This window comes from Peromyscus leucopus, chromosome 2, assembly GCF_004664715.2.
Source record: "Peromyscus leucopus breed LL Stock chromosome 2, UCI_PerLeu_2.1, whole genome shotgun sequence".
Taxonomy (NCBI): domain Eukaryota; kingdom Metazoa; phylum Chordata; class Mammalia; order Rodentia; family Cricetidae; genus Peromyscus; species Peromyscus leucopus.
This window is the reverse complement of record NC_051064.1, coordinates 19,061,993-19,075,125: the sequence shown is the minus strand read 5'-3', so window position 1 is coordinate 19,075,125 and position 13,133 is coordinate 19,061,993. Positions and strand designations below refer to the sequence as shown.

Sequence of the window (13,133 nt, the reverse complement as noted above, 5' to 3'; positions counted from 1 at the left end):
GAAGAGCAGGCAACCACAGCTTCTGTGAGTTTAGGAATGAAGAGCAGGCAACCACAGCTGCTGTGAGTTCATGAATGAAGAGCAGGCAACCACAGCTGCTGTGAGTTCATGAATGAAGAGCAGGCAACCACAGCTGCTGTGAGGTCAGGAATGAAGAGCAGGCAACCACAGCTGCTGTGAGTTCATGAAGAGCAGGCAACCACAGCTGCTGTGAGTTCATGAAGAGCAGGCAACCACAGCTGCTGTGAGTTCATGAATGAAGAGCAGGCAACCACAGCTGCTGTGAGTTCATGAAGAGCAGGCAACCACAGCTGCTGTGAGTTCATGAAGAGCAGGCAACCACAGCTGCTGTGAGTTCAGGAATGAAGAGCAGGCAACCACAGCTGCTGTGAGTTCATGAATGAAGAGCAGGCAACCACAGCTGCTGTGAGTTCATGAAGAGCAGGCAACCACAGCTGCTGTGAGGTCATGAAGAGCAGGCAACCACAGCTGCTGTGAGTTCAGGAATGAAGAGCAGGCAACCACAGCTGCTGTGAGTTCATGAATGAAGAGCAGGCAACCACAGCTGCTGTGAGGTCAGGAATGAAGAGCAGGCAACCACAGCTGCTGTGAGTTCATGAAGAGCAGGCAACCACAGCTGCTGTGAGGTCATGAAGAGCAGGCAACCACAGCTGCTGTGAGTTCATGAATGAAGAGCAGGCAACCACAGCTGCTGTGAGGTCAGGAATGAAGAGCAGGCAACCACAGCTGCTGTGAGTTCATGAAGAGCAGGCAACCACAGCTGCTGTGAGTTCAGGAATGAAGAGCAGGCAACCACAGCTGCTGTGAGGTCAGGAATGAATTGGTCCTGTCATACCCAGAAGACACTTTTGCTCTTCTTTCTCCCATCTCTAGCTTATAGTCTTTCTCCCTGGTCTTTTGAGATGTTTCCTGAGCCTTGGAAGGAGGAAAATTTGCTGATGATTTTAGAGATGTGCATCATTACAGCTGTCATATGAAAGCTTATTTTCAGAATAGAGTTTCCAGAGATTGTGGTCAATTAAATGATTATACCAAATGTTTGATGGGGGGGGGTAGCTAATACTAAGAATGTTTGAAAAGACTATATGAAAACCTATTATATGATATTTATATATTTATTATATTCTATATTACACACACATGGACTTAGTTGGAGTTCTAAACAGGGATAAAACTACCCCTCATAAGCCATAGATTGCCTAAAAAAGGCTAGTATCAGGTGTGAGATGCCTCCCCATGAGTTGTTGGTTAGGGGTATCTGGAAATCCCCCCAAAATATAGGGGGATTTTTGCCATTGCTCTTAGTTGTCCATCAGAACTTGATGGTAAGTCCCTATGCCTAGGGTAAGACCACACACTTTGGTCACAAGACATGGAGAAATCAAGTTGTCCCTGACCAGGAAGCTTCCCTCTGCTGGATAGCTTTTCTAGTACTGGAAGGTGCTGTGCATGCTTCTGGGGGAGAAAAAGAATCAAAAATCTTACTTTGTTGTGAGACCTGTGAGCTACAATAACAACTGGTGTGGCAGGATCTCATGGAGGCAGTAGTAGCATAGACCTGCTTGCTGATTGGGTTTCAGGCCTCCTCCACAGGAGGAAATACATGCCTGGTATTGTAAATCAGGCCAAGAGCCTCTCCTTGGGGAGCTCATAGGCCCCAGTGGTAAATCTACTACTATTATTCTGCTAAATGGACGTAGTATCTAACTTTCTTCTATCCTTATCTTTATACCCATAGATTAGTACAGCTTCCAGACCTCATCAGAGAAGTTTATTTTTGCAGTAGATGGTAATTAACAAAGAAACTCACAACTGGTGAGAGTTCAAAGAATAAGTGTCTGTGGAGTGCTTAGTCACAATGGGATATTTATGTCACACCCCTCCCTGCAAGGCTCAGGAACTGTTGCAGAAGAGAGACTGGGAAGATTGTGAGAACCAGAGGCCACAGCAGCCTTGGTTTCTGTACAAGATCAATCCAGTCAACATTCCATTATGGAGGGGCCCAGGAGCCCTCACCCCTAGCTGAGGATCTAATGACAGTTGATAGCTTCTGGGAGAGGGAGGTCAGTTTCTTTAAGGATGTGGCCCCTGGCAGGTCCACCATGCTCCAGTGGACGGCCACACTAATGAGTATGTGGGTAGTAAAATTGCAGTTGGTGGGTGACTTAGCTACTGCTCTGTTGCTGTGAGGAGACCATGACAAGGCAACTCTTATAAAAGAAGCCATTTTCCTGGGGCTGCCTTGCAGTTTCAGAGGCTTAGTCCACTGTCATCATGTCAGGGGGCATGGCATCACATGACAGTCATGGTGCTGGAGGAGCTGAGAGCTACATCCTGATCCACAGGCCGATAGAGAGAGACAGACAAACACTGGGCCTGGTGTGGGCTTTGGAAACCTCCAACTGAACCCCGTGACAATTTCCTCCAAGGCCACACGTCCCAATCCTTCTAATCCTTTCCAATAGTGCCACTCCCTGCTGACCAAGCGTTTAAATACATGAGCCTCATCACCAAAGTGGTTTATAAAAAAGTTCAAGAAGTTGGGAAGTGTGGCAAGTTGGGGTTCATCTGGGAGGAGATGGGAGGAGGAGTAGGGAGAGAATATGATAAAAATACATTCTATGTATATGTGAAAGTCTCAAAGAATTAAAGATCATGATGGGTTTGCTAAACCTAGGGCCCTGAACACACGCTACTATTGAGTTAGACTGTCCACATCCTTGTATTTCATTTCTACTGTTGAGAAGGGTCTTGTGTGGCTTGGTAGTGGTATACACTGTAATCTCAGTGTCCTGGAGGTAGAGGCAGGAAGAGTGAACTCAAGAGCAGCCTATATATGAGTTATGTAGTGGACTTTGTCTCAAAAGACACCCCTTTATTCTCCTGAAATCTGATAGAAATAATTAATGATGGTTTATCATTATATAATATTTAATGTTCATTTTAACCATAATGACAGGTATTTTTGTACATACCACTTTTTAAGTCTGCTTTTTTTCCCACAGGAAGAACAAGAATTAGGAGAGAGAAGAGCAGCTGAACTCGCTTGCCTCACTGGACTCTTTATCCTTAGAAGAACTCAGGAAGTCATCAATAAATACCTGCCCCCCAAGATAGAGAATGTCATCTTTTGCCGACCAGGAGCACTGCAGATAGAGCTTTACCAGAAGCTGCTGAGTTCTCAGTCTATCAGGTTTTGTCTTCAAGGACTATTGGAAAATAGCGCTCATCTCATCTGCATAGGAGCCCTAAAGAAACTGTGTAATCACCCTTGTCTTTTGTTCAGCTCTGTGAAGGTGAGTCGTATGGAAACTGCCAGGCCTGAGGTGAGGGCTGTGTGGTGTGGGAGTCCCGGAAGGTAGGTTGTGCTCTGCCCTGGAGTGGCATCAGTGAGGGCTTCAAATGCTCAGTGGCTCCTCCTGTGTGGTTCTGTTGAAGAATGTCTCCAGCCTTGCCATGGTCTCTCCCTTCCTATTTTATGTTGATGTAGTCATTTGGTTTTGTGTATACTAGCAAATACTGAACTTACCATTAAAATAATTTATTTTTCTTTTTATAACAGTAATACATGATTTTTGCATAAAATTTGGAAAATTCAGAAAATTCACAAAAAGAAAATAAACAAAATCGGTATGGAGCTCACACCTGTAATACCCACATGTGGGAGGCTCAGGCAGGAGGATTGTTTTGAATTTGAGATCAGCCTGAGCTATAGAGTAAGACTCTATCTAGAACATAAACAAAACAAAAATAAAAATCATTATATACTTTCCAGCCAGAGAAAACTACATTTTAGTATTATTAATAGTACTAGCTAACAGTTATTAATGTCTGTATACCAAGAATAAAGTGCTTTTCTGGTTTTATTTTGTTTATTTTTTACAAACTATTTGGAATAAGTACTATTACTGTTATCCCTTTCTATGTTAAGGGGTGTGTGTTGCTGTTATGCCAGGCTGGTATTATATTCCCTGGCCCTAGTGACTCTGCCGCTTCAGCCTTGAGAATTGAATAGTTGGGACAAGGAGAACCCATTACTGTGCTCAGCTTCCATCCCTGCTTTTGTGGCACACTCCAGGATGGCCAGGGCTACACAGAGAAATCTTGTCTTGGGGTGGGGGGTGGGAGGATAGGGACTCGGAGATATTTGTGTATAATCTTATTCTAGAACATTTCCCAAATTAGATTCCTTTTATAGGTATGAATTTGAATGATGACGTAGTTGAGCCAACTGCTTGCATATTTAAGGCAGTCTGCAGCATGGTAAGAGTTTTTGAGATTGGGACTGGTATCAGTTCCCTAAAATTGTACCTCTAGTTCTTTTGCTCTGAGGGCATCGCAAGCAGCTCAGGTTGGCTTTGAAGTTCATATGGAGCTGAATTCTGATTCTAATTGCCCTTATTTCCCAACAGCTGGGATTCTAGGCATGCACCACCACTCCCTGCTCTAGTTTTTTAACTTTTGGTGCATTTGGTACTTAAGCTATATCTGTGAGATTGGTTTTTTAATCTGGAATGTGGAGCCAATAACTGCTTCATGATGCCATCACTGTGACATTTTAACAGGGAGTTATGGGAAGAACCTAGCAGAATGCCTGGTTAAAGAAGTTGTACAATAATCATTAATGGTATTTCCAGCTCACCGTGGAAAAAATTTATTAAATTCTTTAAATAGTAAAATCAAAATATGTTCCCAAATAACCTTCCTAAACAAAACTGTGGGTGCTAGCTTATGTATGAGATCATTAATTATAGATTTAAAAAATGGAGTGCTCTAACAGACTTCTCCAAGTTCATCTTACAATGGATCCTATCTACTTAGTTTATTGTAGAAGTGAGCTTTATGTAACTCTGCGGCAGGCTGGATTATAATATTTTATTAAGCAACTTTTAAAGAAACACATTCTATATACAGTGGTAAAAATTAAACCTTTTGGGCATGAAGCCCAGGAAGAATAGAAGCCAAAAATTTTTCCTTAAAAGGAAGAAATTATGATGGCTCAGAATATATCACTTAATTTAGAAAGTTTTTGCATATTCTGTGTGTGTGTGTGTGTGTGTGTGTGTGTGTGTGTTGTATATAAATGTGTGTGGTGTATATAAATGTGTGTGTCTACCCCAAATCAATTCTTTACAGTGTAAGCATATTCAAATATTTAAACTAAACCCTGGGTCAAGACTTCTTCAAATTGTATGCAGATCTAACCTGATACAAATTCTTCAAGTTGTACAGATATTCAGTCAAGTGACTTGACCTAAGTGTATTTTGTGTGCATGTGCCAATAGTCAAATTACAACTAAATATGTGCCCAGAAAGATTTGTTTAATACAAAAAAGGCATATAGCATGCATGAACACCAGGGGAGTTAAAAATGTAAATAGGGGGCTGGAGAGATGGCTCAGAGGTTAAGAGCACTGACTGTTCTTCCAGAGGTCTTGAGTTCAATTCCCAGTACCCACATGATGGCTTACAACCATCTGTAATGAGATCTGGCACCCTCTTCTGTATACATAATAAAAATCTTTTAAAAAAAATGTAAATAGTAATTACTCAGTTAAATAAGGTCAAAGATGAAAATAGTGTGGAAAAAACAAAAACAACTGGCCAGGTATGGTGGCGCACACCTTTAATCTCAGCGCTCTGGAAGCAGAGGCAGGCAGATCTCTGAGTTCAAGGCCAGCTTAGTCTACATAGGGAGTTCCAGGCCAGCTGGTCTATAAGCACTTGAGATTTGCATCAGGCCCTTTTCTAGAACTGAGATAACAGCAGAAGGAAGAAGCCTTCCAGGGAGACAGTGGTGTAGACTGAACAAAGTTTCAGAAAAAGAGAATCCTGGGGAACTAGGAAGACTGACAAGACCTGCCAGTCCTGACTATTCAGCCTAAAGAGGGACTGCTATCCAGTCACTCTAGTCTAATCCTGTGTGTTTCTCTGTCAGCTAAGGCATTGGAAGAAAGAAGCCCGAGTCTGTTGGTAAGATAGGGCCCTGGGTTCAATATCAGCGTATCCTGCACCCTCATTCTGAGATTATAAGCAAAACGTGTTCTAAGATAAATTTCTCTGTTAGTTTATTGCTGACATCTTTACTCTTAGGAAGAAACTGATATGACTTATGACTCAGGAGACTGTTGTTCCTGTTTTAGTTTGTCATTTGGGAGATGTTGTGAGCAGAGAAAAAAGTAATAGGGAGGAAAGGGGACAGTGAAACGGAGTAAGAAGTATTGATAGGAAGGAGATGTGAGGGTTTGGTAAGGTCCAGGAACTCCGCAGGAGGCATGGTTAGTGACCTATGAAGATCTGCTTGGCAGGTAGCGGACTACTCTGTAAGATTGGCATTTTCCTTCCTTCCTAAGACAGTAAATGTGGACCAGTGTTAACTCACTTTTGAACAGGGTAAGGATCTTAGCACGAGCTGTGATGAAAATGAAAGGAGCCTGTGCAGAGGCTTGCTGACTGTGCTCCCTGCTGCTTACGACCCTCTCCAGTTCTCTGAGAACGAGTCTGGGAAGCTACAAGTGTTGGTACAGCTCCTGGCAGCCATCCGTGAACTCCGTCCCACTGAAAAGTAAGCCCTGTACCCAGCCACTCATGTTATTGTGACTACAACCCCTCTATAATCCCTGTTCTCAGTTTATTTGGTTTACTTTCTCCAAAGGATAATTTTTTTGTTTTTTGAGACAGAGTTTCTCTGTAGCTTTGCGCCTTTCCTGGATCTCGCTCTGTAGCCCAGGCTGACCTTGAACTCAGAAAGATCCACCTGCCTCTGCCTCCCAAGTGCTGGGATTAAAGGCATTCGCCACCACCGCCCAGCCCAAAGGATAAATTTTTTTTTTTTTATTTTACAATACCATTCAGTTCTACATATCAGCCACGGGTTCCCCTATTCTCCCCACTCCTGCCCCCTCCCCTTACCCCCAGCCTACCCCCCATTCCGACCTCCTCCAGGGCAAATCCTCCCCCGAGGACTACAATCAACCTGGTAGACTCAGTCCAGGCAGGTCCAGTCCCTTCCTCCCAGACTGAGCCAAGTGTCCCTGCATAAGCTCCAGGTTTCAAACAGCCAACTCATGCAATGAGCACAGGACTCAGTCCCACTGCCTAGTTGCCTCCCAAACTGATCAAGCCAATCAACTGTCTCACCTATTCAGAGGGCCTGATCCAGCTGGGGACCCCTCAGCCTTTGGTTCACAGTCAAAGGATAAATTTTTACAAGTCACCACTCACCTGGAGGTGAGAGCTGGGGTTCTGTGTATGACACTCTAAACTTCTTCCTTCTGACGAGCCCAGCAAGGTTTGAAGGTGTCTGCACTAGGGAGATGGCTCCGAGGTTGAGAGTGCACACTGCTCTCCGGAGAACCTGAGCTGGCCGCAAGTCGGTGGCTAGCAACTGCTTGTACCTCTACCTGCCTTGGCCGCTCCTTCCGTCATATGGTGTTACTGTTTTCCTTTAAAAAACAAAACACAATGCTGCCTTAAACATTATGTAACAATGCTTTGTTTTCTGTTGACAGAGTGGTTTTGGTATCCAACTACAGACAAACCTTGAATATTTTAGAAGAAGTATGCAAGCGTCATGGATATGCTTATTCAAGACTTGATGGCCAAACACCAGTCTGTCAAAGGCAGCAAATTGTTGATAGTTTCAATAGCAAATACTCTACTGACTTTATTTTTTTATTAAGTTCAAAAGCTGGTGGTGTGGGACTTAATCTTATTGGAGGATCCCACTTGATTCTCTATGATATTGATTGGAACCCAGCTACTGACATCCAGGTAGGAATATTTATGCATTAAGTCAACATTATGAGTGCCTAGGAAACCAGTATGATGATGTGTAAATAGTTGTTGGGTACTGGGCTCTTGTTTTGTATCAGGCACTCTGTTTAGTGCTCTCCATCACCATCTATTTAATATTCACAACATCTCCACATGCAGATGTAAATAGCCCGTGTTTCCTATATGTGAAGAAGTGGAAGCTTGTTCTCCCTCCAACATGAGAATTCAAAACCAAGCTTCGTGTCACACTATACGGCTAGGCTTGCAGGGCGTTCAGGACCGCTGGGGATGACAGTAGCCTGTTGTGGATGCCATGATGGATGTGTGTAGGCTGCAGTAAGGTGATAGCATTAACTACTTTAGGAAGCTTTGCGGAGAAGCCCAAGATTTCCTTCAGTATACAGTCCACTTTCGGGTAGTTTAAGGTTTTTGACATAGAGATTTTTACCATAGTTGGTGTTTTTGTTATGGGATCCTAAGACAACCCTATGATTTACTAGGCTTTAGAGAACTGAGGAAAGCAGCTACACTCCCAGTTATTATTTTATAAGGATACTAAAATCAGCAAGTGCGTGGGGCCGAGTCCAGGAGAGACCAGGCCCCATGCGTCCTCCCGCAGAGCTGTGTGAACTGCACTTACTCAGCACTGAGGAGGTGACGGCATATCTGGAGCGTTGCCAGCCAGGGAAGCTCGCCCACTCGCCGAGGCTTGGTGTTCAGGGTTTTTGTTGGTTCTCTAGGCAGGAAGTGCCTCCATGACTGCCTGATGGATTTATTCAGTCTTCCTTCCCTCCAGAGGTCAGTCAGATTCAGACCATGTGAAGCTGATGATACTCAGTATGAGGGAAGTTAAGGATGGTTGTAGAAATAAAATCTGCACTGAGTACAAACTGAAGTTTCAACAGGAGAGGCGGGAGTTGAGGAAAAGGGAATAACCCTGATTTCAGGACCCAGGCTGCTTGTGGACAGAGAGAACACAGCACTTGATTCCTTCTCTGAGTGGCCTCTGGTTTGTTGCTCTTGGGAGTGGTACTCTTTGAAATCTTTATCTCACAAGTTAAGGGATTTTCCTTTGTAAGCTTTAGATCAGTAGGTAGTTTGTGTGGTAGAAATTGATGGCCGAGCATGCTGGCATTGTCCTGTACCTGGTGGGTTTCCTCTTTGATAAGGTAGGATAGGGGCAGCCACATGCTCACATTGTTAATGAGAGGAGCTCAGTGCAGGCTTCCTGGGTTAAGGGCGTGAGCCTGGCATCTCCTGCCCCTATGTGTGCTGTTGCTATTACACCTCAGTCAGAGGCATGGGCAAGGTTTAAACACCAACCGTTTACAGTGTCATTGTTAATGCTTACACTAGAGGGAGCCTGAAGTGATTGCAGATGCCTTGAGGAATTTTCAAGGGTGGATTGTTAGCTGCTTGGACCCTCCCCGAGCAGGCTGTACTTGGTTCTTTGTGTCTTGGCTGTCATGTTTTATCAAGATACCATCTCACTGCTGCATGACCCTCCTGCAGCTACTTCCCGTGCCTCCCCGAGGGTCCGCTCAACCTCCCTCTCTGAACCCAGGGCAAAGACGTAAAGTACATGCCATGGGATGTGAGTGCAGGCCAGAGGAGAGCTTGTAGGACCTGTTCTCTCTTACAGTGTAGGTCCTAGGCCTCAAACTGGGATTGTCAAGCTGGTGCTTTTACCTGCTGAGCGTCTTGCTGGCACCCCACTTTGTTTTTTTGAGCTATTAGTGAAATCCAGAATTCCCTGTAGTAAAATATATTCCTGCAAATTGCTTATGTGCAAGAGCCATTGGTTTCTACTGTACTCAGAATTCTTATTTTGTCTAGGCCATGTCTAGAGTATGGAGAGATGGTCAGAAACACCCTGTGCATATTTACAGACTCCTGACTACAGGTAAAAAACCTTCAGGTGACAAATATGTATCTCCTTAAAAATTTTCTTTGCAGGAAAGGCACAAAGCTGCACAGAGAAACCCTGTCTTGAACCCTCCCTCCCCCCAAAAAAGAAAATTTCTTTGTTTGTGCTTCAACATCTGGAATGTATTCTTTTATCAGATAATAAGTAGCAAATGTGTTTTACTCAACACAAATAAGAGACACAGGAAGGGAACCTAATGGGTGCTTTCTCCCCAGGTACAATAGAGGAAAAGATCTATCAAAGGCAGATCAGTAAGCAAGGCCTCTCGGGGGCGGTTGTAGACCTAGCCACGTCATCTGAACACATCCAGTTTTCAGTGGAAGAGCTTAAAGACTTGTTCACGTTACACGAAAATTCACCGTGTGTGACCCACGACCTGCTTGAGTGTGAGTGCACAGAAGAAAAAGGTCACACTGGTGAGTGTGTGTTGATCTCATTACCACAGTGCGGTCAAGTGTGTCTCTGAAGACACTCAAAGGGTGACTTACAAATATCTGCCATTTGCATGTATTAGTTTTCTCTGTCCCTTGGGTTGTGGGGCAGTCACTAGGTGTATGCTTGAGAAAGTGTTCAGTAGAACTTTAGTTTCTCATTTCTGAATCTGTTGTGAAAAAAATAACTTATGTAGGCCAATCTCTCACTGCCTGCTAGGGTGGCTGCAGAGTAAGAAAAAACGTTTTAAATTTTATTACAATTTCATAAAAATCCTATACTTACTAGAATTACCTATTGTTTGTTTAAATCTTGTAAGACTTATTTATACTGGGGCCAGACTTTAGGAGGTGCTTAGAGGAAGCAACCGCACTTCTCAGGACTTGACCTGCCTGTGATGTTTGCGTAAGCCTGAACTGACCAGTCTCTACACTTAGACAGACTCACAGGGACTGGGAGAGAAGAAGGAAGTGAGCAAGCAGTGTCGGGGACGGACAGTCGCTTGGCAAACTCTACCGTGAAGAGTGCTCGCTGCACAGTCATGAGTGTGGATCCTGGCACCATGTGACAGACTACGCACCTGGCCTTTGTGCAGATGTACAAATGTACCCCCACTCGTGTGCATGTATACTCACCTGACACCCATGCACACATAAATAATAAAAAAAAAAAAACTTTAAAGGGTAAAAAAAAAATGTGATTTTAAGAAGTTACTCTTTTTTTTAAACTTTTTTTTTTTTTTACTTTTTGAGATAGTTTCTCTGAGTAACTCTGGCTGTCCTCTAGATCTGTAGACCAGGCTGGCCTTGAACTCATAAAGATCTGCCTGCCTCTGCCTCCTGAGTGCTGGGATTAAAGGCATGCGCCACCACTGTCCAGTTTTTTTTAACTTCTTAAAGGGTGGAGTTGGAAGTGTGTAAATGGTGTAAATACAGTACTTATATGAAATTCTCAGAAACAAAACATACTGTACATACATATTAAATTGATGTACACATATCTGTATATATACATATATAGATATATGCATGTATATGCATACATTTCCTTTTGTGGTTCTAGAGATTGAATCCAGAGCCCTGAACTCGTTTTCATACAGTCAGGTATATATTTGTCAGATAACATTAGTGTTACTGAATGGCTCACAACTGTCTGTAACTCTGGCTGCAGGGGTGTGATGCCTCTGGCCTCCCTGGGCACCTGCATTCACATGCACATACCCACATGCAGACTCACAAACTACATAATTAAAAATAATGAAAAAAAATCTTTAAAGAAATCTTGCTTGAACTGGTGAGTTCATAAGTAGCGTTTATGACCCATTTCATAGGAAGCCATTTTATAGTCTATTAGTATGCTTGCTGCAGAGTATTAATGAATTTGATTTATGGAGTTCTGACCCAGATGTTTGCTTTTGCAAACCTATCTGGCTTCACAGAATTAGTTTATTTATTGGTGCTGGAGATAGAACTAAGACCTTATGTACTCAAGACCAGGGCTCACACAGTGACACCATCCTTGACTCTATCTCGTAGGGCTCTGATAACGGACTGTGGACTGGTAAATGTTTCTTTGTGAAATTATTTGTTTGGTGTATGTCAGAGGCCAGGTACTTATGGAGTGCGCAGTAACTGCCTATCAATATTTGTGAAACGGATGAACGACTGACTGTTTCAGCCTGAACTGTGTGATCAGATGTGACACATGGTAGGACTCACTGTGCAGTGGGGACATTCATTGTTTACTCATTTCAGATGACGCATTGGACACCCCTGTCACCTCTAGACCGTGTCAGCTCGGCCCTCAGCACTGGAAGTCTAGCTCCCTGAGACCTTTGTCCATGTCACAGCTGAAGCAGTGGAAGCATTTTTCAGGAGACCATTTAAATCTTACAGACCCATTTCTGCAAAGAATAAGGGAAAATGTGTCATTCTTCTTCCAGAATATAACCAACCAAGCTCCTGCCATCTAATGAAGGACACTTCCTAACATTCCTTTGCTCCCCTTAAAATTAATATAGGAATTAAATGTAATTTTGAAAATTAACAAAATTATTTGAATTATAATAGTGAACTTTGTTTCAAAATATGCTAATTTAAATACAATAAAAACTGAGTTGTTTGCTTTCTTGTGTATATCCTTCAGTGTTGGAAATGAAATGTTAGAGATGCGCTGTCCTGCATCTGTTCATGTGAGTCTGTGATTGACGTGCTTCCCCCAGTGGTGGCAGCTCCATCTTATTTCCCTGAGGCTAAGGCTGTTGCACACTTGCCACCATGTTTACCGGCTGTCTCTTCATTTGAGGACTGTCTGTGTAGTTCGTTAGCCCATTTACTGATGGGATGGTTTAGGGATTTTTTTTTTTTCTGTTTAATTTTTGTGGTTCTTTATGTGTCCTGGATATGAATCTCCTGACGGGAAGTTGGCCAAGACTTCCCATCCCACAGGCTGTCTCTTCACCTGGCGGTGGTTTCCTTTGATGGGCATAAGGGCTTTGTCCTTGTTGTTGCTTTTAGAAATGGACACTGTGGAAGGGAAAGCATGCCGGGATGGGGGTGGGCAGTTGAGCTGGGACGAGCGTGTGCTAGGGAGCTGCTGTTCCTGTTGTCGGTACTGCTTCCTGTGAAGAAGACGGCTGCCCCTGCCGCTGTCTTGAAGGGTCTGGTTTCCTCTGGCAGTTTATAGAATTTCAGGTCTTGATTTGGAATAGGTTTTTGTGCAGAGAGATGGATCCAGTGCCATTCTACGTATGGAAACCCAGTTCCCCCAGCACCATTGTTCAAAAGTCTGTCTTTCTCTACAGTGGTTTTGATAGCTTTACCAAAAATTGGAGAGCTGTAGCTGCACTGTCTGTGGTCTGCCCTTCTGTCTGGTCTATGATGGCTTTGCTTTTTCACTGGAGTTGTGTAGTATGCTTCGAGAGCATATATTGTGGTCAGGATCACTTTAGCTATCTGGGGCCTTTGTGCTTCTAGAT

General features: G+C 43.5%; 1 protein-coding gene across 2 annotated transcripts in view; it reads left to right on the top strand.

The window, feature by feature from the left end:
* Rad54b (RAD54 homolog B) overlaps positions 1 to 12,283 on the top strand; it is a 92,090-nt gene extending 79,807 nt beyond the window's left edge. The window contains exons 10-15 of one of the 2 annotated variants that reach the window (XM_028871586.2): positions 3,027 to 3,317; positions 6,414 to 6,586; positions 7,533 to 7,794; positions 9,634 to 9,700; positions 9,940 to 10,140; positions 11,911 to 12,283. In XM_028871586.2, coding sequence (XP_028727419.1) covers positions 3,027 to 3,317; positions 6,414 to 6,586; positions 7,533 to 7,794; positions 9,634 to 9,700; positions 9,940 to 10,140; positions 11,911 to 12,128 — 1,212 coding nt within the window. In that variant the 3' untranslated portion in view covers positions 12,129 to 12,283. Of the gene's footprint in view, positions 1 to 3,026; positions 3,318 to 6,413; positions 6,587 to 7,532; positions 7,795 to 9,633; positions 9,701 to 9,939; positions 10,141 to 11,910 lie in introns of those variants that run through there. The other variant, XM_037202393.1, reaches the window with a different exon arrangement.
* The last annotated feature ends 850 nt before the right edge of the window (positions 12,284 to 13,133 follow it).